This window comes from Gobio gobio (assembly GCF_949357685.1).
Source record: "Gobio gobio genome assembly, chromosome: 4".
In the NCBI taxonomy this organism is placed as follows: Eukaryota; Metazoa; Chordata; class Actinopteri; order Cypriniformes; family Gobionidae; genus Gobio; species Gobio gobio.
The window spans coordinates 41332014-41359955 of record NC_137100.1 but is presented as its reverse complement, the minus strand read 5'-3'; the positions used below and the strand labels follow the sequence as shown (position 1 = coordinate 41359955).

Genomic DNA, 27942 nt, shown 5'->3' with positions numbered 1-27942 from the left:
TACCTCACTTTCACTCTCTCTTGAGTCCTGACGTTTCACAGTGATGGTATTCCATTAACATGAGCAGTCATGTAGGCTTTTGCGCAGAGGGTAGATGCATTAGTCAGCATATGTGTTTGCGTGACCTCTTTAACTTAGTGAGTGACTGTGGTTTTAATTTCATGGAATGACTGATCTTTTGTAGTATCGTTTGTTTTTAATTGGACTTTGTGTATCCAAGTTGGCTGGTCTTTTAATAGTTGATAAGTAGTAGATCTACTATAATATGATGAAAGTAATTTCCAGTACTTCTTAAATGTATTTGGTGATGCAGTCACTGCAAAAAGTGATAGATAATATAATATTGATTTAGTATTGATTTTCAGTTGCACGTGTAGGCTTCATGCAGGTCATACATACACACACTGCCTCATCCTGCAGTTCTTTTGCTGCAGATGCATAGCTCATGCATTTTTATGGAAGGAGCGGATATGTGGGTCAAGCACACATCTCTGTGCAGAAGCCTTTTACCACTGCTTGCTTTAGAGAAAGAGCATGCATGCTTTTCCTTCATGAGACAAGGAGATCTCTCTTATTCATGCCTCGTTTCAATATCCTCTTATCATCAGTTCTCTAAAGTACATCTTCCATTCATTCCTAGATTGCATCCATAGGGTCTTGGCGCACAGGTCGTTTGTTTCAGCATGAGATTTTTTTTTAAATACTGACTTACTGAGCATAATTGTTTTTTTTTAATACTGACATGAACATTCAAGCGTCTTCTCCTAATTATGTTATTTTACACCAGTGTTTCCCAGCCATTGTGCCGCGGCACACTGTTGTGTTCCTACCTGACTTAAGCTCAAGTTTCACATTAAATGTGAGTACTACTTTTTTTTTAAAAACATATTTGTATGGACCTTTTTTGGTGCAAAGCTTAAGAAACCAATATGTACAAAAGACCATCAATTCACAAGCAAATTATCCTCTACCTTTCAAGAGAAAAATAAAAAAAGGGAAAATACATTAAATATTGCCAATGACATAATTACAAAGTATAAAATTAAGACATTTCCTTAGTCCAAGCCAGTGAGTACTAATTTTAATATAATATCTAGTAATATGCAATTTGAAGCAGTGCATGTTTGTGCAATTTTGCTATTTTTATATATACTGGTGTGCCGTGGGATTAAAAACAAAACAAAACTGTGCCATGGCAAAAAAAAAAGCTGGTTAAGGACAGCTTCTTTGAGACTGTGATGTGCACTAGCATTCAAATGTTTGAAGTGTAGTCAGTAAGATGTTTTTGAAAAAGTCTTTTATGCTCACCAAGGCTGCATTTTTATTTGGACAGATATACAGTAAAACAGCAATATTGTAAAATATTAGTACAATTGAAATGACCGTCTTCTATTTTAATATTTATTTAAAATGTAATTTATTCTTTTAATGGGATTTGAATTTTCAGCAGCCATTACTCCAGTCTTCAGTGATTTTTCAGAAATTATTATCAATGCTGCTATAAACAGCTTAATTTTTTAGTGGAAATTCTTTGATTAATAAAAAGTTCAAAAGAACAACATTTATTTGAAATGTAAATTTAATGTGCCCTTTTTGAATAAGAGTATTAATTTCTTTAAAAAAAAAAAAACTTTGAACGGTAATGATGACCCCCCCCCCCCCTCTTTTTTCTTAAAGAAACACATCACACACTCATTTACAGTCATTAGATATTTTGAATCCGACCATAAGATAATAAAGCAAGAGTGAGATTTATATTTTTTTGTTTCGTTTAGATTTATGATATTTTCCTGTATTTTATTGTTCTCCCTGGCAAATGACAACTGTATCTGTATCTGTCTCATGATGAAAAAGAGGATAAATTGAATTGAGAATCGCTGCAGACTTGAATGGCAGCCTGTTGTAAAACAGTGTGTATGACAGACAGCTTTTCCATTCAACAAATTTCTGTTTGGTATGCCGAGCTATAGCAGAAAATACTATGCAATGCTGAATGTGTTTCCTTAATACAAGCATGTTCAAATGTTAGACATGATGTAATGCACATATGTGGTGAATAATGCAGGGAAGAGATACAAGATAACATCTGTGTGCACATTTGAAATTTGTTTGCTCATAGACCTTCTGAGCATTTTGGGCCAGTTATCTGAGCTGATAAAGTAAAAAATATTAGCAATATATGACATAAATGCCTACAAAAAAACCCTCTTTTATTTTGTCAGAATACATCAAAGATTTTGAATGACCACTGTGCTTTTTAGAGCCAGATGGTGTGGTTACGGCAGGATCTAACAGGGTAACCTTTGTTGACCAGCTAAACCATGACTTCTTGGGTAGAGTCAGCCCATTTGCATAAGTGCTTTCTGGTAACCGATGTTGATATTTCAAATCACCAAAACAAACACGCCCCTTCCCCTAAAGGGTCTCGCCCCTATTTTGATAGCTCCGCCCCAGACATACGTTCGCAACGCAGGCAACGAATCTGCTGTGCCAGCCGGCCGAGGGTCGTGATGTCATCAATAAGTGAAAGCAATGTGTGTTACTGTGGTAATCCAGGCTGAATGTTGAATGAAAAAGTCATCCCTTCCATCCCAAAAAACAAAAACACAGTTCTCATGAACAACTCGATGGCTCGAGCACAACATTCCAACTAACGAATATATTACAATTATGACAAGATTAGAGGGTTATATCGATCACGAAAAGAGGAACCAAAGGAAACAAACAGATATTAGGAGTATATTATTAGTGATGCACCGATCATGATTTTACTTGGCCGATTCCGATACCGATTTTTTTTCAAGAAAACTGTCCGATACCGATTTCCGTTTTTTTTTTTTTTTTTTTTTTTTTACACAATAAAAGAATGAAAGTATACATGAACAAGATGTTTATTTGGTATTTAACAGGCTAAATTGGCTTTTGGCTAATGAAAACAAGTCCGCAATCTGAAATTAACGGGAAATTGAATTGGAAATTAAAAGGCTGAAAGGTGAAATTAAAGGCAACAACTGCATATTCTGCAATCCAAACAAAGATGTTACTTAAATCAGCATTTGTTTTTAAATTCAGTGTAAAGAAAAAAAGTCTTTACCAGTTAAATTAAATAAAACCAAAGTATATAATTGTTCCAAAATGTTAAATCAAATAATGTTTAGTGCAACGAAAAAAACTAAGATGCTACAGCAGGTGCTTTTTAAATCAAATTAAGTCAATGTAATTTTAAGGTAAAATAAAAATTCTCATCCTATAGGCTACAGAACTGATAGTATTTCATTTCAAAAGTGCATGCATGTTCTTCTTTAGGCTAAAAAAATAAGTATTTCGGCTTTGTCACAAGTTAGTCTATTTTGTTCTCATCTGATCCAACACGTGAGAAGCTGAGCTGAACAAACGCTCACTATCTACGCTTGTGCAGGGCGCGGAGAGGTAAGCTCGCGCAGGAAAGCGGCTCTTCATTCCCTTCAGCGTATCTCCTTCCCTCAGTTCTCCAGTTTCCCTTTGTAACACACAAGTGACATGTTCGCGAATCGTAGGCGTATGTGCAATGTAGGCGTATGTGCATGCGGGTGCACATCCGGAAAAATCGGCAGAAAAATACAAAGAAAACCGGTTCCGATTTTTGGCCGGTCAACCGGTGCATCCCTATATATTATCTTACTTTTCGGACACACTTTGGGAGCTGACGCTTGAAACAGACAGCGAGGAGGTTTAGACACGCCAGGCTTATACACTGTGGAAATGAATGGGTAATTATCATAGCTGAAGTGAACGACAATGCGATTGCAAATGGACAAACAGGCGAACATGACCCACGTGCATATTCAAGCAAAAGCCAGCATATATTAGTTCTGTGAAACAAAACAAAACCGATGTTACTCGCCTATCGAGAAGAAATAAAGCAACTTCGGCGTTTGATTGCAGGCCTTCCCGCTCCTTGAATCTCCCGTCGCTCGGCTAATGTCTGTCCTGTGTGTCGTGTGTTTTGAATAATGACGTGCACTGAGCAATCTCATCCCCCTATCATTAGTAGACACGCCCCTTTCTGCTGATTGGCTAGAAGTTTGTTTTGGGACTCGGCCCGAGACATTTTTACGAAAGCATTTTTGAAATAACACTTCCCCCACCTTTAACTAAATTCAGCATCTTAACGTGAATGCCTTACAAATTTGAACTACCTTTTCTATTGCAATGTTTTTGTTTAATTTTATATAAATAAGGTCTTGCTACTGGGATTATTATTAAATTATCAATTGTTTTAATTGTGACAAATTCTTTTGGTGAAATATCACCAAAATATTCTCTAAATTTGTTGACTGCACTTGAAAGTTGGGAAGAAACGGTCCATACGTGGACCATGGTGAGCCATCTGGAGGCTGAGCAGGGGTGGAGGACATGCCCAGGTCTTTTTCATTGAGGCTACCTTAGACTGACAGCTGAATGTTTGGCTTACTACCCACCGGGCCTGACCACATGCACACACACAAGCTGACATTGTAGACAGTTTCAGGCAATAAATGATGTTTTTCCCTGCAGTGGCTTCCAATGTCAGCACAATACATCATACATTAGTTGCTCTTATTGGTAAGAACAGGCCTTCAACATACCAATTTTCCATTTATTAGCTTTCGTGCATATAGAAATGCTTATTCAAAAACGTCAGTGAATTAGAATTGACTACACTGAGTCAAGGCTATTTGAGCACTTTAACACTTATAAATGAACCTCATCTGAGCTTCTAGTCGTTTCACAAAGCTAACTTAAAATTCATGCTTTACATGTGTATTATGGATTTGTATCAAAATTTTTTCTCTTGTGTGGACCTCTCCTCCACTCTGTCCTCACTCAGCTGGTCCGATTTAACATTTGATCCGAGCAGTAAGCACTGCACATTCAGCCTTAGGCATGTATTTGTCACACTCCCTCTTTCTTACTTTCCCCTGTGCCATTGACGTCTCTTGCTCTCTTTTCCCCCCAGTCCACCCCTCAGACAAACACATACACACACAACGCCTGGTTCCTCTCAGTGTAGCCAAAAGAGGTGCACATGTCCTCCCTATGACACATCAATGCCACACGATTTTATCTCCTGCCACCACAGAGAGGCCATGTGTGGTGTTGTTTGGTTTGGTTGACACCATCTAGTCTCACACAAACACAGAGGCTAAGCCATTTTCACAAAAATACTTAGTGATAGTTCACCCAAAAATGAAAATGTCCCACTCTCAAGTTGTTCTAAACCTGTATGGATTTCTTTCAGCTGAACACAAGATATTTTGAAGAATGTTGGTAGCCAAACAGTTGATGGGCCCCATTGACTTCCATAGTATTTTTTTTCCATACAATGGAAGTCAATGGGGCCCATGAACTGTTTAGTTAGCCATATTATTTAAAATATATTTTGTGTTCAGCAGAACACAAACTGCTATGAACTACACAACTATGAACTATCCCTTTAATACATATGGAAATTGAAATGTGATTTTTAGCATTTATTTAGCATAGTGAATTATTCCTTTTCTCACAGTTTTATGTGAAAAGATGCAGATTAATTGGCCCTCTGCTAGAGCCGACCTTCTTCCAACTGCACAGAGTAGACTTATATGCTTTCTTTATAGGCCATTAAAGCTTTGAGCTTGTTTCTGAACAGGAAAGGCCATTGAGATATCCCATTATTCAGCCAGAAAAGATCAGTGGGTGATGGCATATGTAGCAGGCAGTTGGCATGACCTGAACCTCCGCTGTCCTTTAGTCGTTTATTTATTTATAGTGGTAAGTAAATTAAATGAATGATTAAAAGTAACAGGAAATAAAAATCGACGGTAACACTTTATTTTAGGGTTCAATTCTCACTATTAACTAGTTGCTTATTAGCATATAGGATATTGGCTGTTTATTAGTACTTATAAAGCACATATTAATGCCTTGTTCTGCGTGACCACCTTATTCTACATCCCTTAATCCTACCCAATACCTAAACTTAAACACTACAAAAACTACCTTACTAACTATTAAAAGTCCCATGGCATGGATTTGTTTTATTATTTTATAATGTTTCCTGAGGTGTACTTATATTGTTAGTATGGTTTTTACATCAAAAAATGTCATAATTTAGATTTTTTTTTTCTCTAAACTGATATTAGCCCTCTGGCTTGAATGCTCTGTTTGAAGGGGCGTGTCTGCTGTGAGACTTCAGTGAAAAAGCCCACTGTTGTGATTGGCTGACATCTTTGCATTTGAAATGAGTATTAGATTATGTGGCGGAGGGGGCGTGGTTTAGCGAGGTCTGCAAACACTGCCAGAGAAAGAGAGACGGGCTACATGTGGACCAGAGAGAGATGGAGAGCTGGATAAAGATTGCTGAGAAAGTTTTATTGTGCTGAGTTGTTGACAGCGCTGTGAGCGCAAGTTTATTTTGTTTGTATATGAGAGTTCTGAATAAACACGAGTCCCAGTTACGCCGACCCTGTCGTTTTCCTCCTTATTCTACGAGCTTTGTAACATGTGGAACCCTCTCGAATACTTTTTGTAATTTTTTTTTACCATTACAGTTGTTGAGATGAACGAATCGTGAAAATGTAGCATTATTTTTTAGATCTTTTCTCATCACATGAAAAGCTGCAGTGATGAGCATTAAGTACACAGACAGTTGATCGTGTGAATGCAGTGAGCTTGTCATCAGCGCGTTTTCTCTCACAAAATGCTTTCACCACAACTAACAGCAAACACGACATCGACATGAATACAGTAAGAGCTTTGTGCAGCATAACAGTGTCATTCATTATAACGGCAGTTTGGGCAAGTGTGCAGATACACTCGCGACATGTGATTGACAGATCTGAACATTATAAAAAGAGTGTTCTTTGATCGCTAATCTAGCGTCTAATCAAAATTGAAATAACAGCTTTGTTTCATGCTACTAACATAAACGATGTGAAGTTGATCGTTTTAGTCACTGGCTTGATTCACTGATGCATTACGCTTAGGACACGAAGACGGCCAGCGGCGGGACTGACAGTATTAAACGATTTAGAAAGAAAGTCTGCATGAACTTGAATGATTAGCTACACATCAGAAATTACTGATCACAGATCCGGCATTAATGAACACTGTTACTCACTATTTGTCGCGGTGCTGTGACTGTCGAATCCATATGGTAAAAGTCTGTTTGTAATGCCTGTGCTGACATAGCGACTGATAAACGGAATCCATTTTCTCCAAATTCTCTGGGCGATAAATTGGCCAAGAAATAATTGCGATAATTGATAATATTGTCGTTCTGAGACCATTTTCATCTAAAATGATGATAATCGCATAATAATACAGGCACACCTTTTCAACGATCAATAAACTTTTATTTCTAAAGACTATTTAACACTGAAAACGGAAAGCATTTCAAATATCCACAATGAATGAAAAAAACAACCAAAACAAAAAAAACAATAGACTCTCAGTCTGTTACAGCTGGGAAAACTGCAATGGATGATTGTGTTTTAGGTAGTGCTGGGAATCGATTAAAAAAATTAACTAATTAATCACATTTTTTTCTGTAATTAATCACGATTAATACGTTTTTAATTTTTTGATATTGTAATAATTTCAGTTACTCTCCAAATTAATGTAGAAACAATTTATTGACAGCATATTTTAAATATGTGTTGTATTGTCATGTTTTTATGAATGAAGGCCAGTATCATTGATGTCTCTATGAAACATTAATGACATTACATTACAGTATAACTGAAAGCTCCCAATCTCAACATTTATTAGGCTTAAAAAAACAACAACTTTTAATTTAAGTGAACTTAAAACAATCTTTACATAACCCCATTATAATAAATGTTATATTTACCTGTGCCTTCCCTGTTAGACATATACAGAAATGTAATAGTTATCATAACCTTTCTTAACTGCATAAATAATACATGAAATATAGATTAATCATCATTAAAGCTACAATTTTCTCTGTTCCCGTTGTTCTTTGATGAACATTAATGACACTTTACATTAATGCTCCTGTCACTTTAAGAACAGCCGCTGATGAACATGACGCGGATCTCACGCGCTGTCCCGCGCATCTCATTTCCTCACAACTCTTTAAGTTCATTTAAGACGTTATTTAACTAATTTAAGACTCCTAATATGAGAATACTCAAAATTATCTGTGTTGTTGTTGTTATTGTTTGTTCATGAGCAAAAGAGAACTTGATGTGAGCAGGAGACTGACGCGAGTCTGTCTGTGCGTCGAGTGTGAGTCAGTGTGTGTGTGTGTGTGTGTGTCAGAGTGTCCCTCGATTAGCTGACATGAGACGCAGCCACACAGACAGGACATTGACATACAGCGCATTCTCTTGTGTCTTGTCGCTAGGGTTGGGAATCGTGAGAAATGTTCCGGTTCCGGTTCCGCCTAACGATTCCGGTTCCATTAAAATGATTAAACAAATAGTGGTAAAGGAAAAAGGCACAATACGCAACTCAAACAATCCTTTTTGTGTTTATTACTTGCTCTAAAATTAATTTACAGGTTGGCAATGTCAAAAAAAGTCCTGTACTGTACATATACAGTAATTAAGCCATTCTTGCAACACATTTTTTTTTCAAATAAACACCTCTGAAATTGTCTTATTACATTTTCTCTCTCTGTCTCTGAATAAAACCAAGTGATAAATTATATTTATTAGTTATATTTATGAATTAGTTGTATATTAATTTAATAGTAACTCAGTTATTCTGTGAACTTGTAAATAATAAATGGTAATTCAGCATTACAAAGGTAATTGTGCCTAAACGCTTACCTAAACCATGGTGACTCAACGGTTGAAAAAGGACATAGGCCTTTCACTATAAATCTGGTAACAGACCTGAGGCACTCATCTATTCTCTGTCGTCATTTTCCCTTTACTCACTAAAGTAAACGGATTTACCGTCTCCGAAGTTCCAAGAGGGGGTGTGGGAGTGGCGCCTTGTTTAACATCTGAAAAAACATAAATAATATATATATATATATATAAAATTTAGTCTATAGTTTATTGCTATTGAAATAACACATTTACCCATGTATGAATTCCTACCTGGCGATGGGGACGTGCAAAGTGCAGTAGTCTTCCTTAAACAGTTGAAAACATTGCATGTTTTGAGGTTGATCCAGTGCTGTAGCAAATGTTTTGTCAAATTGCTAGTGCAGCCTCTTTTGAATGTTATTAACTTTTCACATGTTACATTTTGCTTCATTATCATTCATTCTTTGGAAATTAATCCATACTTGTGACTTTCTCTTTGCCATGCTCGTGGTCAACGAGAAAATATCTGACGCAAAACCATAAATGTGTAGCGCGAGGGCTTTCAATGCTGAACTGGATGCACTCCTGGAAGCGGCAGGCAACGTAATTAATATTCATGATGAGGTGAGCTGTCACTCGCTATTAAATGATATGCTCCCAGAGCTTCGCACACACATTGCACCAGAACCGTTTTCAGAACCGAAACTTAGGAATTTCGCGCGGTTCTGGTATTTAAAAAAAATCAGTAACGGTTCTGCATAAGAACCAGTTCTCGGTTCCCAACCCTACTTGTCGTGCTTAGAAGCATTTATGTAACGCTCGGCAAAAATGGATATAAAAACGGACGCTGGAAATTATCGCGGCGGGTAGGGATGCACTGATACCGATACCAGTACTCGGGTGTCAAGTAAGCTTAATTGTTATACTAGTTTGACATGGAGTAAAATGGAAAAGTTTTGTGTAAGCCTTCAAAATCCCTCCTTCACCCGAGTGGAGATTTATCTGAAGCCTCCGCGAGCGCCAGAGAAAACCAACTCGTGCAAAACCTGAGGTAAAATTAAATGATTTTGTTTTGCTGCAGATATACACTTTTCAAAATAATATATTAATTTCAAGATATAACATTAACACGACAGTAATTTAAACATAGCCTTTGTAAAAAATATATATTTAAAGCAAAACCTTCAATAATGTAAAAAAAAAAAACAGATCTGAAGAACCAGCCTCTCACTTTTCCAAAAAGTGCTGTATGGCTATGATAACATATAATAATTGAAATAATTTGATCTGCTACTATGTTGTGTGGTACTGGAATCCACTGAATGTTACAGGTTACATTTATGTGAAATGGGCAGCATGTTTGTTTAGGAAAACACCAAGTTGAATGTTAAAATGTCAGCAACAGACTCAATTTGTGTATTTACTTTGTTACAGTCAGAAAGTGAAAAAAATCTGATGAAAATAAAACATTGTTAGAAGAACTGTAATGGTATTATTAAGTACTCGTATCAGTACTCGGTATCGTCAAGTACCCAATTGTAAGTACTTGTACTTGGTCTGAAAAAAAGTGGTATCGATGCATCCCTAGCGGCAGGAAAAATTATGCGATTCATTGATTTATTGACTATCGCGACTCACTTATGTAACTCACTTGTGTTCAAATATCCAATATCAAAACATCATCCTTTTCATTTTCACCCCCCCCCCCCTTTTCGGGGGAGCCGGGCTCAGCCCGAAAGAGCGACGTGGGGCCGCCCTCCTGTGGGCTTACCACCTGCAGGAGGGATCGTAAGGGGCGGTGCATAGTGGATCGGGCGACAGTCGAAGGCGAGGGCCCCGACGACCCGATCTCTGGACACGGAAACTGGCTTTAGGGATGTGGAATGTCACCTCATTGGCAGGGGAAGGAGCCTGAGTTTGTGCGGGAGGTCGAGAGGTACCGACTAGAGATAGTCGGGCTCACCTCCACACACAGCTTGGGCTCTGGAACCACACTTCTTGAGAGACGCTGGACTCTCTACCACTCTGGAGTTGCCCATGGTGAGAGGCGGAGGGCTGGAGTGGCCCAGCTCAGCCGCCATGTGTTGGAGTTCAACCCGGTGGACGAGAGAGTCGCTTCCCTGCGCCTTCGAGTCAGGGATAGGTCTCTCACTGTCGTGTGTGCCTACGGGCCAAACGGCAGTGCGGAGTACCCGGCCCTCTTGGAGTCTCTGGGAGGGGTGCTGGAAAGTGCTCCGACTGGAGACTCCATAGTTCTACTGGGGGACTTCAATGCCCACGTGGGCAGTGACAGTGACCCCTGGAGGGGCGTGATTGGGAGGAACGGCCCCCCTGATCTGAACCCGAGCGGTGTTTTGTTATTGGATTTCTGTGCTAGCCACAGCTTGTCCATAACGAACACCATGTTCAAGCATAAGGGTGTCCATCAGTGCACGTGGCACCAGGACACCCTAGACCGGAGGTCAATGATCGACTTTGTGGTCGTCTCATCAGAACTTTGGCCGTATGTCTTGGACACTCGTGTGAAGAGAGGGGCGGAGCTGTCAACTGATCACCACCTGGTGGTGAGTTGGATCCGATGGTGGGAGAGGAAGCTGGACGGACTCGGGAGACCCAAACGTACTGTGAGGGTCTGTTGGGAACGTTTGGCCGAGCCCCCTGTCAGAGAGATCTTCAACTCCCGACCGGATCCCGAGGGAGTCTGGAGATATTGAGTCCGAGTGGACCATGTTCTCCACCTCCATTGTCGATGCGGCCACTCGGAGCTGTGGCCGTAAGGTCTCCGGTGCCTGTTGAGGCGGCAATCCCAGAACCTGGTGGTGGACACCGGAAGTAAGGGAGGCCGTCAAGCTGAAGAAGGAGTCCTATCGGGCCTGGCTGGCTTGTGGGACTCCGGAGGCAGCTGACGGTTACCGGCAGGCCAAGCGGTCTACGGCCCGGGTAGTCGTGGAGGCAAACAATCGGGCCTGGGAGAAATTCGGTGAGGCCATGGAAAAAGACTATCGATTGGCCTCGAAGAGATTCTGGCAAACCTTTCGACGCCTCAGGAGGGGGAAGCAGTGCCCTACCAACACTGTTTACAGTGGAGATGGGCGGCTGTTGACCTCAACTGGGGATATCGTCGGACGGTGGAAGGAATACTTTGAGGATCTCCTCAATCCCACCGACATGTCTTCCATTAAGGAAGCAGTGGCTGAGGGCTCGGAGGTGGACTCGTCCATCACCCGGGCTGAAGTCATCGAGGTAGTTAAAAAGCTTCTCGGTGGTAAGGCACCGGGGGTGGATGAGATCCGCCCTGAGTACCTCAAGTCTCTGGATGTTGTGGGGCTGTCTTGGCTGACACGCCTCTGCAACATTGCGTGGCGGTCGGGGACAGTGCCTCTGGACTGGCAGACCGGAGTGGTGGTCCCTCTTTTCAAGAAGGGGGACCGGAGAATGTGTTCCAACTACAGGGGGATCACACTTCTCAGCCTCCCCGGGAAAGTCTATGCCAGGGTACTGGAGAGGAGAATTCGGCCGATAGTGCAACCTCGGATTCAGGAGGAACAGTGTGTTTTTCGTACCGGTCGTGGAACACTGGACTAGGGCTGCCACTAACAACTATTTTTATATCTATTAATCTATCGACTAATTTATCGATTAATCTATCGACTAATTTATCACAATAATTTTCTACAATTTTACTTAACTTTTAATTTAACTTGCAACGTTGGCATTCAGTAGTGTACTATACAAAAAGTATAAATGTAAACAAGCCCTTGACAAAATGTAAAACTAAAAGAGTAAAAATGTAAAAAAAGGTTCAAATCAAACATAACAAAAAAAAGAGAATATCAGCAAACACTTTTTATATAGAATAGTGTTGTCACGATACCAAAATTATGACTTCGATACTATACCAGACTAAAATACCTCAATACCGATACTGAATCGATACCATGGCAAAAAACTGTAAAAGTAATTGAATAACATGACAGAACTTATTAATCATTGTTTTATCTTTGTTTTAGGGTTTAAAACCCCTATAAACTCACATGGCCGGCATGTTCCTGCCCTGCTTCACACAGAATATTAGGTCCGATCTTTTAAGAGCTGCACGGACCAAATTCATTGTAACACCCGATTTCTCATTCAACTCTGTATACGTTCACTAAAGACATATCCGACTGCGTTTACCTGAATACTCGCTAGGACGTGCATTTTTACATATTTTTTAACCATTCAACCCCAATAATCCGCGAAACTGCCGTTGCGATCTGTCTGAGTGAAAGGCGGCTGCGCGCGCTTCAGGTCAGAGTCCGGCAGCGCGCGCGAGCACGTCCTGGCCGCACTTTTCTGTTGCGTTCTTTTTCCTGAGCTGCGCGTATATATTTGACTGCTCTGCTTCCATTGTTTAGTGAATGGTGGAAGCAGAGCTCTCACACACGTCCTCACTCCTGCTGTCACACGTCGATGCAAATTGTATTAGTACTGTTACTTTAAAAATGACAGCACTCTAATAAGGGCAGTATTTCTCAATTTCATATCGTACCCAACTCACCCAGTCGACTAAAAATATTGACGTCGACTAATTAACAGCGTCGACGCAGTCGATTATATCGACCAATCGCGACAGGCCTACACTGGACCAGCTCTATACCCTTTCCAGGGTGCTGGGGGGGTTCATGGGAGTCTGCCCAACCAGTCCACATGTGTTTTGTGGATTTGGAGAAGGCATTCGACTGTGTTCCTCGTGGCATCCTGTGGAAGGTGCTCTGGGAGTATGGGGTCCGGGGCCCCCTGCTTAGGGCTGTTCGTCCCTGTATAACTGGAGCAGGAGCTTGGTTCGCATTGCCGGCAGTAAGTCAGACCTGTTCCCGGTGCATGTTGGACTCTGGCAGGGCTGCCCTTTGTCACCGGTTCTGTTCATAATTTTTATGGACAGAATTTCTAGGCGCAGCCAGGGGCCGGAGAGTGTCCGGTTTAGGGACCACGCGATTTCGTCGCTGCTTTTTGCGGATGATGTTGCCGTGTTGGCCTCCTCAAACCAGGACCTTCAGCGTGCACTGGGGCGGTTTGCAGCCGAGTGTGAAGTGGCTGGGATGAGAATCAGCACCTCCAAGTCCGAGGCCATGGTTCTCAGTCGGAAAAGGGTGGCTTGCCCACTTCAGGTTGGTGGAGAGTTCCTGTCTCAAGTGGAGGAGTTCAGGTGTCTTGGGGTCTTGTTCACGAGTGAGGGAAGGATGGAACGGGAGATTGACAGAAGGATCGGTGCAGCTTCTGCAGTAATGCGGTCTATGTACCGGTCTGTTGTGGTGAAGAAGGAGCTGAGCTGTACGGCGAAGCTCTCGATTTACCGGTCAATCTACGTTCCTACTTTCACCTATGGTCATGAGCTGTGGGTCATGACCGAAAGGACAAGATCCTGGATACAGGCGGCCAAAATGAGCTTTCTCCGCAGGGTGGCTGGGCGCTCCCTTAGAGATAAGGTGAGAAACTCGGTTATTTGGGGTTGGTGATTGGCACAAATATCGATTTCGATCTTGATTCAGTATCAATTAATATATATATAGCCTACTGTATATTTAAGGAAAAATAAGTTTGCCTTAGCACTATTTTAACACTATTTTAAACTTTTCTTGGGTTAAATTATATTAGCTTGCATTCATTAATATTCACTTGTGTGTGCTAATACAAGTATCATTAAAAATATTAGGATGTAAGTTATTAACATTTTAAAATGTCACATTTAAAGAAATCTAGTGTTTGATCATATCTAAATATGTATTCAAATGCAAAATCTAAAAATAAGTAAGCGGTTATGATCTGCAATACTTTTTTGAGCAACTAGATTAGATGCATGTATATTTATTAAAGAGCCATGCAGGCACCTCTAGTGGGTAATAGCATTACAAATGAAAATTATTAATTTTACAGCCACAAAATGACTCTAATTTGCCTCTTTGCAATGGAATTCTCTATTTTAACCTTAATTACTACACTAATTGTAATATAAATAAGAAAAATATTAGAAGAAAAATATTTTAATTCATTAAATGGTCATTAATGGACCATAATTATTGGACAAATAGTAGGCCTATTTATTACCAAAAGATCTCCTCAAAATATTCAATAAATATTATTAAACTAAAATATAGAACATTTGTTTAATTGAAAAATAGTTAAGGTGTATGGTCACATTTGACCATCAATGAGTATGAGTGTGACCAATTAGTAAGGAATACCTGAGGGCTAAATACTAGAAAAACATTAACAATAATGTTTTCAATGTTGCATCTTCATCACTCTCCATAATAAAATGATACTGTAGGAAATATGGTTGACGTAACAATCAATGCACACTATAATGTACTGTTTACCAAAAATTGCTGCAAATACCTGTATAGTGAAACTGTCTACCCATTCAAATGCATTGACAGCGTGGGTTTGAACCACGTGACCGTGCGCGCCGCCGGGAGATGAGAGCATGTCGCAACTCTGTTTTTCAACGCCTCTGGCTTTAAACTGTTATGCCACATTAGCGCCAAAACGCTATTTATTGTTTCAATTTCGTATTAAAACTTTAAAAATGTTTCAAAGCTTAGACTTTTTCATATCAAGAGCAGGTTTGGCCATTTGAGAGCGAGAGACGTGCATGAGTGACAGAGAGACGAAGGGAGAGCAGGGAAAGGAAGTGCATCTGAACGAATATGCTGCGTGTTTTAAATAGCGTAAAAAAAGAAAGAATAACGACACGTAATATGTGGCGGCCACTGTTGATTCTGTGGCGCACCGCCACGAATTAGTCTATGTGTGGGAAACACTGTATACCATTTTATTCAGTTTTTTTTCTGTTCACAGAAGCACGGCATGTGCGTGATGTGACAATTTGTGAATCCCCATTCCTCGTTCTAGTTTTTATGCTGCTATTTGCACATGTAAAACTAAACCCCTGGAAAACAAATAGTTTTTATAGGTCACAGACACTAATCCATACTAATTTAAATTAATTCAAATTTATTGGGTTAGTTCCCTCATGTCGTTCCAAACCTATAAGGCCTTTGTTCATCTTCGGAACACAAGGTAAGATATATTTTTGATGAAATCCGAGAGGTTTCTGAACCACCCACAGTGCAGCGCCAGTGTCACTCGTATCATTCCAAGACAACTGTCATGTTGATTAGCGAAACAAAAAAATACTTCTAGCTGAATGTATCTTGTTTTATTCATCTCTTCGTGAAGTTCATAGATAGATAAATGGATTAATTTATTTTACTCAGTGAAACTTTTGTTTCAACTCAAATGCAAATTCGTCAGAGCGTATCAGTTGGTTTGGAGGTGGAATTAGTCAGTTTTCATCAAGGCTGATTCAACATCTGCCCACGTCACAGATGCAGATTCTTATACCCACAGTATGTCAGTTCAGAGTTCTGAGGTGCTGTGATTCATAAAACTTGCCTCTGCCACTGATGGCTGCTTGAACGACGTGCTTGCGCTAGCGACTCGATTTTGCATAACTCTGCCGACAGTCTGTTTTGAATTCCCTATTTTGTTTTGTTTTGTTTACAGCAGCTGCCATGACAGGGGTGGGGGCAGAGGATGACATCCCTCTCTGTGAGAGGAAAACTGTCACTGACTTCTGCTATCTCCTGGACAAGTCCAAACAGCTTTTCAATGGCTTACGGTCAGTCTCTTCTCAGTGTCTGAGCATTTTGTTTGCCTTCCAGATTGCTGCCTGTGTCCAATCATGCAGTGACCTTATGTAAACTTTCTCTCAACTCAATTTCTTTCTTTCTTTCTTTCTTTCTTTCTTTCTTTCTTTCTTTCTTTCTTTCTTTCTTTCTTTCTTTCTTTCTTTCTTTCTTTCTTTCTTTCTTTCTTTCTTTCTTTCTTTCTTTCTTTCTTTCTTTCTTTCTTTCTTTCTTTCTTTCTTTCTTTCACTCATGCATTGTCTACTATAAAATATGGTGACTTACATTACACTAGAATGTCTGATCACAGTTGAGACAACGTTATTTTATAACCAAGTCTAGTCGAGGCGGCCAAATCTTAATTAACTGACAGCAGCTTCAAATGCTTTTTAAATGTATGACAGCATTGAACACATCATTATACTGATGCAAAACTGATGGGAGCTCCACTGTTAGAAGACAGTGACAAAAACTAAAACCTTTGGATAACAAATTGTGATGGCTAGACAACTGTGTCAGAGCATCTCCAAAACTGCAGCTCTTGTGGGGTGTTCCTATCTGCAGTGGTCAGTATCTATCAAAAGTTGTCCAAGGAAAGAACAGAGGTATTACTGGCGACGGGGTCATGGGCGGCCAGGGCTCATTGATGTATGGTCCTATCAAACAGACGAGCTACTATAGCTCAAATTGCTCAAGAAGTTAATGCTGACGTTTTCTTTTACATCACGTGGATTGCCGGGTGCGTGTGTGGCTTACCTGGGGAACACATGGCACCAGATATGGCACTCTGGGAAGTAGGCAAGCCGGCGGAGGCAGTGTGATGCTTTAGGCAATGTTCTGCTGGGAAACTTTGGGTCCTGCCATCCATGTGGATGTTACTTTGACACACACCACCTACATAAGCGTTGTTGCATACCATGTACACTCTTTCATGGAAACGGTATTCCCTGGTGGCCTCTTTCAGCAGGATAATGCCCCTGCCACAAAGCAAAAAGTATCTGTGGGATGTGCTGAACAAACAAGTCCGATCCATGGAGGCCCCACCTCGCAACTTACAGGACTAAAAAGAATCTGCTGCTAACATGTTGGTGCCAGATACCACAGTACACCATCAGGGGTCTAGTGGAGTCCATGGCTCGACGGGTCAGGGCTGTTTTGGCAGCAAAAGGGGACCAACATAATATTAGGAATGCCTGATCGGTGTGTGTATATATGTATACAGGGAGTGCAGAATTATTAGGCACGTTGATTTTCTGATCATATTTTTTTTCCAGGCACATTTGACCAATTCCAAACCACAGTAATCCTAATAACTACTATTGATTTAGTATTTAATAATGTACAAGTTATATATAATTGTTCATGAAGGCTGGAAATGAAAAACACCTTATATTCAGGTGTGCAGAATTATTAGGCATGTTTTCTTTTACAGATAAATTGAGCCAAAAAAGAGATTTAACTCAGACTGAGAAGTCAAAAACTATTAAATGCCCATGAGAAGGATGCAATACTAATGCAATACTAGACATTGCAGTTAAGGCATGACCATTGGACAGTGAAATGCTCATTGGGTCAGCAGGATCTGACAAAAACAGGTGGTGAAGAAAAGACACCTGTTAACTGCAAAAGAATTAAGAATTAAGGTGAAGAATTAAGGGTGAAACCATCAGGAACCCTTTAGTCTCCAGCGCCACCATTTTCCAAAGCTGAACCTTAACCTGGAGTCTCCAGAAGTGCAAGGTGTCAGGATCTCAGAGACTTCAGTTAGGTAAAGAATCCTAAAAAATGACCCCCACTAGATAAGAATCATAAGCTGAAGTGTTGTAAAATACATGAAGAAGGTTTTTTTATAGGCTTTATGGACAGATAGGTTGAGAGTGACTCTTGAAGGACCAGCACCACATCCTCTAGTACCACTGTTTGAAGAGTTCATCTTCCAGAATCTGGCAGTACGTTTTGGGAGTTCATTTTTAGTCCATCTCTGCAAAACGGACTTCAGGATGGAATAAAATGAACTCCCAAAACGTACTGCCAGATTCTGGAAGATGAATTCTTCAAACAGTGATACTAGAGGATGTGGTGCTGGTCCTTCAAGAGTGAAGACTGAAGTCTCTGAGATCCTGACACCTTGCACTTCTGGAGACTCCAGGTAGGTTGCAGCTTTGGAAAATGGTGGCGCTGGAGACTAAAGGGTTCCTGATGGTTTCACCCTTAATTCTTCACCTTAATTCTTAATTCTTTTGCAGTTAACAGGTGTCTTTTCTTCACCACCTGTTTTTGTCAGATCCTGCTGACCCAATGAGCATTTCACTGTCCAATGGTCATGCCTTAACTGCAATGTCTAGTATTGCATTAGTATTGCATCCTTCTCATGGGCATTTAATACTTTTGACTTTTCAGTCTGAGTTAAATATCTTTTTTGGCTCAATTTATCTGTAAAAGAAAACATGCCTAATAATTCTGCACACCTGAATATAAGGTGTTTTTCATTTCCAGCCTTCATGAACAATTATATATCACTTATACATTATTAAATACTAAATCAATAGTAGTTATTAGGATTACTGTGGTTTGGAATTGGTCAAATGTGCCTGGAAAAAAAATATGATCAGAAAATCAACGTGCCTAATAATTCTGCACTCCCTGTATATAACCGTTAATTTGTGTTTCAAGTTTAATCTTTAATGCTTAATTTTTTTATTTTATTTCATGTTTCTATGGTATACTGGAAAACAAGGATAAGTATGTCATACGCTTTAAAGGCTTTTATTGGCAAAAATATTAAATATATGCAAAGAGTCAGTATCTACAATATTTAGTGTTGACACTTCTTCTTCATAACCTTGGCAATTCGCTCTGGCATGCTGGAGATCAGCTTCTGTGCCAAATCCTGACTAATGGTGATCCATTCTTGCCTTATTAGTGCTTGGAGTTTATCACAATTTGTGCTAGTCCACTTGTCTTTTAAGGACTGACCACAGGTTCTCTACGGGCCAAAAAAATTAAATGTAATGATCTCCGAGCCACTTCATTATTACTCTTGCCTTCTGACATGGTGCTCCATCAAGCTGGACAATGCACAGGACCATCACCAAATTCCTCCTGGGTCGTTGGGAGAAGTTGCTCTTGCAGGACATTTTGATACCATTCTTTATTCATGGCAATGTTTTTGGGCAGAATTGTAAGAGAGCCCACTCCCTTGGATGAAAAAAGCAACCCCACACTTGGCTGGTCTCAGGATGCTTCACCTTTGGCACGACAAAGGACTCATGGTAGCATTCACCTTTTCTTCTCCGTACAATTGATTTTCCAGATGTTCCAAACAGTCGGAAGGGGTCTTCATCAAAGAAAATATCTTTCCACAAGCCTTTTTCTGTCCAATCCTTGTACTTCATGCAGAATTTCAGTCTATCCTTCATGTTTTTCCTGGAAAGAAGTGGCTTCTTTGCTGCCCTTATTGATACCAGGCCGTTGTCTAAAAGTCTTTGCCTCACTGTACGTGGAGATTCTCTCACACCCACCTGCTGCCTACACATGGGAACACGATTCAGTAGCTGATTCCTCAGGAGGTGCTTGCTGGACACTCTGGGATGTCCTGAAGCCTTCAGTTGAACCTGAACTGAAGTGAAGTTCTTGATGATCCAGTAAAGGGTTCTTTCAGGTGCAATATTCTTTGCAGCATTTTTCTTGCATGTGAGGCCATTTTGTTGCAAAGCGTTGATGGTCTTTCTTTGGAGGTAACTTGACACGGCCGTTTTTTAAAATGCATCTGATCACTGCACAATAATCTAGAAACTATATGAATCAACACCACAACAACTGAATCAGCAAACTTTGCAAAACAACAAAATTTGTCACTGCCAACACTTTTGGCCACAGTTGTAAATGAAGGCAGGATTTTCATTTTTGGGAGAACTATCCCTTTAAGGAAGTCACTGCAGTTTTTAAAAATGGGTGTCGCTCTCATTTATAGCTTAACTGAGTGTGAATGTAACCTTATTTAGCACTCCAAAACAGGGCTGGCCGTATATTGACATGCATGAACGTGGTCTATTTTGTGGGTGTGGTTGATTATTAATCAATTAATAAACAGATTCTAGTGTCTCGTCTGTGCTGTGTTTTATGTTGATGTTTGCCTGGTTATCCATAAGGGAATGGAGAGCCCTTTATATTCTCCAGTGTCTGGGTGAAGTGAGCTCCGTTTTACGTCTGAATGAATCTTCAGCGCTCCTCTTCCACCCCCTCATATCTGCCAGCGTTTGTCTCTGCATTACACTCACCCTTAAATAAATGAATCACGTCACTCCGTGTTTATCACCATTTCTCAGTGGCCAGTAGGTTGCGTTTGAGTTAATCAGTCATTTTTAGCTAAGACTATTTATAGGACAAGTATGTCAGTAGCTGTGGGCTCTATCTCCCTCTCGTTTAGCCTTCTCTCTCTCTCTCCCCCGATTCTTTTTTTTCTCTCTTTCATTCTTGTCTTCACAATTTGTATTCCTTCTCTCCTCTCTTATCTCTGTATCCAGGCCCTGTCCTTATGTGCCAGATGTGTGTTTGTTACATTTTATATTGCATAACTGAATGAGACTGCTACAGTCCAGGAGTTTGGTTCATAGAATAGCCCCTTACATTCATATATGCTTGGGGTAGGTTTTTTGTGCTATAATGAAAATACATAGAACAGAGTTTGGTACAATACCCTGTAGGTCACAGGGCTTGACGTCGACTTTTTTCCCAAGTAGCACCTGTGCTCCTAGTTGAACAATTTAGGAGCGCATTAAAAACTTTAAGGGCATACTTTTTATTTTGTGTCAGTTAACATTTATTAATTTCAAGTAAATAGTTTATTTTATGGTTTTATTTTTTATTAACTATGATGACACCAATACTAGCATATATAAAATATATATATTTAATAATATGTGTCAAATAATGTTCTTAGTCTTTCCTTCCTGTGAAGGGGTATTCCAGACAGAAGCTAAAATATTTTACTTTAAATTAAATTAAATTAAATTAAATGACATACAGTTTGTGCAACCAAATAATAACCGGGGTGGAAATTGGACACACTTGTATTTAATAAACAAGCTTGAAATACACAGGGACTCTTATTTTGAAATGTGTATGCGTTATTATTGTAGGATGCTCATTCAAATTCAGATGAGGGAGACAAAATATGCATTCTTACTATTGTATACAACACATTATAATATAAACACAGTTAAGTAAACATTGTCATAATTAGGGGAGTAACAATATTCAAACCGAACCGAAAAACTGTGATACACAACCCATGGTTCAAACCGCGATACTCTCATGTCGAACCGAACCGAACACGCCCCGCCCCCTGCTGCCCCAGCCCAGCTCTCACTTCACCTTATGCCACAGAATAATTATTTTCTTCCTGGACATTTGATTAAATAGTAATTAGTACAATTTTAACAGCTATATTTAACAGTATTTTTACTAAATATTATAATAATAATATTATTTACTAAATATGCACTTTTGTCTTCCAAGTGCATTTCACGTGACTTGGGTGATCGCTCAAGCTGCATGGTGGAAGGACAAAGAGAGCCAGTTTTCCCATTTAGCTAGGTAGGCAAAATGCTACCTTGGAGTCCAGCAACACTGTCATTTTCGTAGCTTGTTACGAAATAAAAATCTCTCTCACCTCAGAAAAACGTTAGTTACACGCGCGCATGCTGTACATGTGTATATCACGCCATATATAAAGCTCAAGAGAAACTATGAACATGCAACGTTATGATGTAAATTTGTAAGTCATGAAATAAAAGTAAAGTACCAATAAATCATGTAACTGGTTCGACGCGTGTTAGTTGGGAAGGCATGCAGGTATGATGTTCATTCTGCTCATCAGGAGCAATTTTCATGTTTCATTAACAGTTCATGTCTTGTGTATTCGCCATGGTAACTGTTGTTTCTATAACCACAAAATGCCACTTTATTTTCACTTTATTTTGTTTATTTTTAAATTAGTGTGGTGGCTACTTTATAGTATTAACAAAAACTGCTATTTAATAGCTTTAACTTATAGGCCTATTTATTCATCAGTATTTGTCATATTCATACAATTTATGTGTTTTTTAAGTAGGCTAAAGTGGGAGATTACTTAAAAGTGAATCTAGTGTTATTATTGTTGGTGCCCTGCCATGAACCCTGACCCCACAGCAAATAGAACCTAATCGAACCGTAGGCTAAAGTGGGAGATTACTTAAAAGTGAATCTAGTGTTATTATTGTTGGTGCCCTGCCATGAACCCTGACCCCACAGCAAATAGAACCTAATCGAACCGTGGCTCCAAAACCATGTCATGAACCGAACCGTGACATAGGTGTATCGTTACACCCCTAGTCATAATTGATCAGAATTAGTTAAAATGATCATTAAGACACTTTCTATACCATTTAAGGTATTGAATAATTTTTATGATCTTACATTTAAGAAAACTGATCCGCAGGGATTTTTTTATTCGCACACGTGCTCCAAAATACAGTTCGCATACATCTATTTTTAGACGCAAATGCGAGCAGAAAAATATTTTCTGCTATTGTTATCCATTATTAGTCAGAAGCAGATAGTGTTTATTTTTTAGTGGGAGGTGACAGTCACTATTTTTTTCTCTGTGATATTTCCAGTTATTGTACTGCATTGCTAAACAGAGCCAACTAATACTATAAGAAAAAAAATCCACTCGCTTTTTTCAGATGTCAGCATTAGATAATTTTACTTTTTAATTGCTTATTATTTCTGCATAAAGTATTTCATGTGATGCTCAGTGCCAATAAACATGTTGCTGCATGTATGTTTCTTACCTTAATGATAGCTTGTGTCTACAAATACAGGATTAGATGCTTGTTATGAGGCCACACCCATTGCCCTGTTTCTCCATACTAATTAGGCTGTCTATCCAGTAGCGGCCTAATTCTGCATTTGATGCTTAGCAACACCCTGAAGAGTTCAGTAATGAAACAGCTATTATTAATTGGTCTCATTTCCTAATACTTTCACTACTTTATAGCTCTCACTATCTCTTACCTCTTTAGTATCTTTTTATTAAACAAGCTTGACTCAATAAAGAGACATTTATAGTGGCTTTAACATTTTTATATCCATATATTCATATTCTTCATCAAAGTGCAACACAGTTTCAAAAGTGTCACATAAATATGACTATGATACATACAGTGGGGCAAAAAAGTATTTAGTCAGCCACCAATTGTGCAAGTTCTCCCACTTAAAAAGATGAGAGAGGCCTGTAATTTTCATCATAGGTACACTTCAACTATGAGAGACAGAATAAGAAAACAAAAAATCCAGAAAGTCACATTGTCTGATTTTTAAAGAATTTATTAGCAAATTATGGTCACCTACAAAAAAAGCAAGATTTCTGGCTCCCACAGACCTGTAACTTCTTCTTTAAGAGGCTCCTCTGTCCTCCACTCGTTACCTGTATTAATGGCACCGGTTTGAACTTGTTATCAGTATAAAAGACACCTGTCCACAACCTCATACAGTCAGACTCCAAACTCCACTATGGCCAAGACCAAAGAGCTGTCAAAGGACACTAAAAACAAAATTGTAGACCTGCACCAGGCTGGGAAGACTGAATCTGCAATAGGTAAGCAGCTTGGTGTGAAGAAATCAACTGTGGGAGCAATTATTAGAAAATGGAAGACATACAATAGCACTGATAATCTCCCTCAATCTGGGGCTCCATGCAAGATCTCACCCCGTGGGGTCAAAATGATCACAAGAACGGTGAGCAAAAATCCCAGAACCACACGGGGGGACCTAGTGAATGACCTGCAGAGAGCTGGGACCAAAGTAACAAAGGCTACCATCAGTAACACACTACGCCGCCAGCCATGTCCCCCTGCTTAAGCCAGTATATGTCCGGGCCCCTCTGAAGTTTGCTAGAGAGCATTTGGATGATTCAGAAGAGGATTGGGAGAATGTCATATGGTCAGATGAAACCAAAATAGAACTTTTTGGTAAGAAATCAACTTGTCGTGTTTGGAGGAGAAAGAATGCGGAGTTGCATCCAAAGAACACCATACCTACTGTGAAGCATGGGGATGGAAACATCATGCTTTGGGGCAGTTTTTCTGCAAAGGGACCAGGGCGACTGATCCGTGTAAAGGAAAGAATGAATGGGGCCATGTATCGTGAGATTTTGAGTAAAAACCTCCTTCTATCAGCAAGGGCATTGAAGATGAAACGTGGCTGGGTCTTTCAGCATGACAATGATCCCAAACACATCGCCTGGGAAACGAAGGAGTGGCTTTGTAAGAAGCATTTCAAGGTCCTGGAGTGGCCTAGCCAGTCTACAGATCTCAACCCCATAGAAAATCTTTGGAGGGAGTTGAAAATCCGTGTTGCCCAGCGACAGCCCCAAAACGTCACTGCTCTAGAGGAGATCTGCATGGAGGAATGGGCCAAACTACCAGTAACCGTGTGTAAAAACCTTGTGGAGACTTACAGAAAACGTTTGACCTCTGTCATTGCCTACAAAGGGTATACAAAGTATTGAGATTAACTTTTGTTATTGACCAAATACTTATTTTCCACCATAATTTGCAAATAAATTCTTTAAAAAAAAAGACTGTGATTTTCTGGATTTTTTTCTAATTCTGTCTCTCATAGTTGAAGTGTACCTATGATGAAAATTACAGGCCTCTCTCATCTATTTCAGTGGGAGAACTTGCACAATTGGTGGCTGACTAAATACTTTTTTGCCCCACTGTATGTGTTTATGATACTATGTGTTTGTGCACACACACACACACACACACACACACACACACACAAGAATGGGTCGCTCTCAGGAGCTCAGTGAATTCAAGCGTGGTACAGTGATATGTTGCCACCTGTGCAATAAGTCCATTCATGAAATTTCCTCTCTAAATATTCCACGGTCAACTGTTAATGGCATTATAACAAAGTGGAAGCATTTGGGAACAACAACAACTCAGCCACAAAGTGGTAGGCCACGTAAAATCAAAGAAGCGGGGTCAGTGCATGCTGAAGCGCACAGTGCGCAGAACTTTCTGCAGATTCAATAGCTACAGACCTGCTGCATCCAAGCCTTACACCGTGTCTATACCGGAAGCGGGCGGCGCGATGCAATGCGACAATAGACAATATAACCCATTATAATCAGTGGTGATGTCTACACTGGATGCGATGCGTCAACGGTCGCGTCCGGTGTAGACACGGTGTTACATCACCAAGTGCAATGCAATGGGTCGGATGCAGTGGTGTAAAGTAGGGAATAGTCGAATATTCATAAAATACTATTAAAAATAAAAATACTTTTATAATTTTACTACATTGCTTTGCTGGCCTTAAATGCAGTGAATCCATGATAATCCCACCAAAACTCGCAGTTAGGCTATAACTAATTCCACTGGGTGGCGCTGTGGAGCGTGTTATTAAATTGATTGTATTTGGTCACATAATGTCGTCGTCTGCCTCGAGATTTTTGGAATTACTTGGATGAAAATTGAAAATGATCTTACAAAATGGAGTTACTTTTGATAAAATTAATTAATGAAACAGTTATAATATCACGACCACAATGAGAAATCACATGAAATCCAAACACCAGTCGACGGAAAGACGGCTGTCCATCACTGCATTCACGAGTGCAGGTAAGCGCAGCTGCACCCCGAGTGAGAGTGAGATAACTTATATGATAGCAAAATGTTCTTGAGACATATGCTTCCTTTAAGTTAAACACAAAGTTTTCAGATGTCTGTCTGTCTGTCTGTCTGTCTGTCTGTCTGTGTCTGTCTATCCCTTCATACATTTGTGTGTGTACTGTGTATGATTATTATGTATACAGTTGTGGTCAGAATTATTGGCACCCTTGGTAAATATGATCAAAGATGGCTGTAAAAATAAACCTGCAATGTTTATCCTTTTGATCTATCATTCCAAAAATTAGCAAAAATCTAACCTTTCATTGAAGTAAAAGAATGAAAAGTTGGAGGGAAAATCACATCATGAAATAAATGTTTTTCTCCAAAACACGTTGGCCACAATTGTTGGCACACCTAGAATTTTTTATGGGTAAAATATCTCTGAAGTATATTCCCATTAATATTTACATTTTTTAGCACACCTGGGTGACAAGGAACAAGAAGTTGTCTAGCTATGACGTTTTGTTTCACAGGAGTTTAAATATGAGGAAACACAAAGACCAAATTCCCTTAATCATTCATCACATTGAGTAAAACCAATTAATATAGTTCTGATGTGCAGCAAAAGATTGTTGAGCTTTGCAAAATAGAAAGTGGTTGTAGGAAAATAGCTAAAGCATTGAGAATTCCCATTTCCACCATCAGGGCAATAATTAACAAGTTCCAATCAACTAAAGATGTTACGAATCTGCCTGGAAGAGAACATGTGTTTATATTGTCTTAATGCACGATGAGGAGGAGAGTTTGAGTGGACAAAGACTCTCCAAAGGGATCAGAAAGCAAAAATCAAACAACCCCTACATCACCACATGTTGTTTGGGGGGGGTTTCAAGAAAAATCCTTCTTGCTCATCCAGAAACAAACTCCAACATATTTAAAAGGGACCTGGTTCTGTGGTCAGATGAAACTATAAAAAGAGCTTTTTGGCAGCAAACCCACCAGATGGTATTATGGATTAGCAAGTTTTGTGAACTTTTTAAATAAAAGATAAAAAAGATAAACGATGCAGATTTATTTTTGCAGCCATCTTTGATCATTTGTACCAGGGATGGCAATAATTCTGACCATGACTGCATATAAATACACACACATGCATGAATATATTTAAGATTTTTTTGTATAAAAATTGTATATATAAGTTAGATAAATATACAGTATATACATGCAAATATTTCTTAAATATATATATGTATGTGTTTTGTATTCAAATTTACATAATTAATAATTAATTGATAATATTATGTAAACACAAACTTTTATTTTGGATGCAATTAATTGCAATTAAGACACAGCCTAAGCACAGGCGCCACTCTTCAGCATAACGGTAACCACAAAATTAAAATACATTACATAAACTCCTCTAAATGTCCAACATAACTGAACATTAAACACTAACATTAACTAACAACATCTTTCCCTTTTCAGAAAAACACATAAAATAACACTTTGATCCCTAAATGTACTCTCCTAATGGAGAGCATGCTGGAAACTACAGATCCACTGCCCAGTTAGTTATGTCAACACAATTTTTTCATGTAGTTTTAACACTTAACTTAATCAAGTAAACTTCAGTTTTAAATACATTAGGTTGATTGAACACAATTAAATTAAGTTGTGACGAAATTAGATATGTTTGAACAGAATTTAAATGTGTCATATCTATGAAGGGCCTGAATAATTTCTTTGAGTGGTACGAGAGGCCTTAGCCATACCATACAGATGCAATATTGCTCTGTTACTCAACCACATCTGACCCCATCTGCACAC

At 39.4% G+C, this 27942-nt stretch overlaps 1 protein-coding gene across 1 annotated transcript in view; it reads left to right on the top strand.

The window, feature by feature from the left end:
* Window positions 1-27942, top strand: part of scai (suppressor of cancer cell invasion) — a 53322-nt gene that overhangs the window by 2705 nt on the left and 22675 nt on the right. The window contains exon 2 of the mRNA XM_079814384.1: window positions 16329-16443. Within this exon, the coding sequence (XP_079670510.1) occupies window positions 16337-16443 (107 nt within the window). The 5' untranslated portion in view covers window positions 16329-16336. The remainder of the gene's footprint in view (window positions 1-16328; window positions 16444-27942) is intronic.